Genomic DNA, 2,186 nt, shown 5'->3' with positions numbered 1-2,186 from the left:
GTGTGACTTAATTTTGGGGTGTAGCTAAGAGATTGAAAAAATGCTGGAGTTTATAGGTCATGTTGTAAGACAATCAGAAGCATAAACTTTCAATACATACTTCAAATTCCAATCCTTGCTTTCCAGTAAAGTGTCAAAGATGATCATCTTTATGATGCTGCTGTTGCTGTCCTTACTAGTTACCATTGATGAAGGAGAAGGATCTTATTGTATGGCTGATTGTACTGGAAATAAACATGAACCATCACTGTATATAAGGACATGCTGTAACAGCAGTAACTTAGGACAGACTATTCGTATAAAAAAAGGAAGAATGAAGACTATCATCATTTGTCCTGATGTATGGCCACAAGCCTGTCCACCAGGTAAATAAACTAATAGTTCAAAAATTATATTGACACTATAAAAATAGATATTATTGATTGTAAGAGCTTGTTTGAGGATAGTAATACTATAAGTGGTGTTTATACTGTTAATCCTGATGGAGGGACTCCATTTGAAGTTAGTTAAAACAATCCTTTATCATTTATAATGATACACTATGTTGGATCACAGGTATACTGTGATATGGAGACTGATGGTGGTGGATGGACTGTATTTCAGAGGAGACAAGATGGATTTGTTGATTTCTATAGGAACTGGGCTGACTATGAAAATGGATTTGGTGACCTTACTGGTGAGTTTTGGTTAGGATTGAGCAAGATTCATCGTCTTACGAAAGAAGGATCAAACACACTAAGAGTGGACCTGGGAGACTTTGAGGGGAACACAACTTATGCTAACTACTCTACAATCAATATTAGTGATGGTAGTACTGAATATATACTAACAGTAGGAGGATACTCTGGTACTGCTGGGGATAGTTTAGCATATCATAATGGAAGCAGATTCAGTACAAAAGATAATGATAATGATGATTCATCAAGTAACTGTGCTCAGAGGACAACTGGTGCTTGGTGGTATAGAAGCTGTGATCGTTCAAATCTTAACAGTCGTTATCGTAAAGCAAATGTACGTGATGATGATGCTATTACTTGGCAAGACTGGAAAGGATATGAAACCCTCAAGTTCACAGAGATGAAAACTCGTCGTAACAATTGAAATATTGTCCCTCCGTGCGTGTTTACATTGTGGTGATATAACATTATGTCATTTCAATATTACATCCTGTCATGCCTTGTAGTGATAAGAATAGATATTGACTTTTTATCTACTGTACATGTAGCATTTGTTATTTCCTTTCATCAGTTATAAAAAATTGAAGCAAAAATTCCAGCAATATGTGGTGGCTACCAGACATTGCCACCACATATAATACTAACCACCATATATACTAACAGTAGGAGGATACTTTGGTACTGCTACCCTCGTATCATAATGGAAGGAGATTCACTGCAAGAGATAATGATAATGATCACAGGTTAAATGAAAACTGTGCTGAGACCTACACTGGTGCCTGGTGGTATAGCGGTATGCACTGTGAACGTTCAAATCTTAATGGTCCTTATTATTATGGAGGTAATAATGATGATGCCACTACTTGGAGGGATTGGAAAGGATACTATAATCTCGATTTCACTGAAATGAAAACTCGTCATAATAATTAAATATTGTTCCTCACAGAAAAGTGTGTATACTTAGCGGTGACTTATTATTTCAAATTTTCAATATTGCAGTGTGTCATACCTTGTAGATGTAGTGATTAGAATATTTACTTTTTTATTATAAAATTTTAACTCATTATTAAAAAATTGTATTAGAATGAAGCAAATTTTGAACAAGCAAGATTTCAAAAGCACAGTATATACAGTAAAGCCACTCTTAACAGGCACTTTCTATAAGCTATAGAAGACACCTCCATTTAATGGACAGTATCTAGTGTACCAATTATATTCTTTACTGTATAAAATAACTTTATTCTAAAAATGACCAACAAAGTGTCACTTCTCAAGACTAAAAGCTGCATGTTAGTACTATAAGGAATCAGTTAAGAGTCTAATGAGCAGAGCACTGGTCAATGCATTTTTATTCACAAATTCTTTTACCAAATGTAATTAAGTGTGTGGGCAGTGTGACTTAATTTTGGGGTGTAGCTAAGAGATTGAAAAAATGCTGGAGTTTATAGGTCATGTTGTAAGACAATCAGAAGCATAAACTTTCAATACATACTTCAAATTCCAATCCTT

General features: G+C 34.7%; 1 protein-coding gene across 1 annotated transcript; it reads left to right on the top strand.

The window, feature by feature from the left end:
* Positions 1-115: 115 nt before the first annotated feature.
* On the top strand, positions 116-1,153 carry LOC100633453 (ryncolin-2-like). The gene is made up of 3 exons (XM_020007318.1): positions 116-365; positions 413-501; positions 556-1,153. Exons 1-3 carry the CDS (start codon positions 140-142, stop codon positions 1,099-1,101), a joined length of 861 nt encoding a protein of 286 aa, XP_019862877.1. The 5' UTR covers positions 116-139; the 3' UTR covers positions 1,102-1,153.
* The last annotated feature ends 1,033 nt before the right edge of the window (positions 1,154-2,186 follow it).

Source organism: Amphimedon queenslandica, unplaced genomic scaffold (genome assembly GCF_000090795.2).
Source record: "Amphimedon queenslandica unplaced genomic scaffold, v1.1 AMPQUscaffold_7689_Cont20362, whole genome shotgun sequence".
Taxonomy (NCBI): domain Eukaryota; kingdom Metazoa; phylum Porifera; class Demospongiae; order Haplosclerida; family Niphatidae; genus Amphimedon; species Amphimedon queenslandica.
This window is presented reverse-complemented; position numbering and strand designations above follow the sequence as displayed.

What these genes read in the sequence shown, in the direction of transcription:
- LOC100633453 (XM_020007318.1), top strand. Translation starts at nt 140, where the DNA reads ATGATCATCTTTATGATGCTGCTGTTGCTGTCCTTACTAGTTACCATT. An exon ending in GCCACAAGCCTGTCCACCAG is followed by an intron (nt 366 to 412) that starts GTAAATAAACTA and finishes CTATAAAAATAG; the next exon opens with ATATTATTGATTGTAAGAGC. An exon ending in ATGGAGGGACTCCATTTGAA is followed by an intron (nt 502 to 555) that starts GTTAGTTAAAAC and finishes GTTGGATCACAG; the next exon opens with GTATACTGTGATATGGAGAC.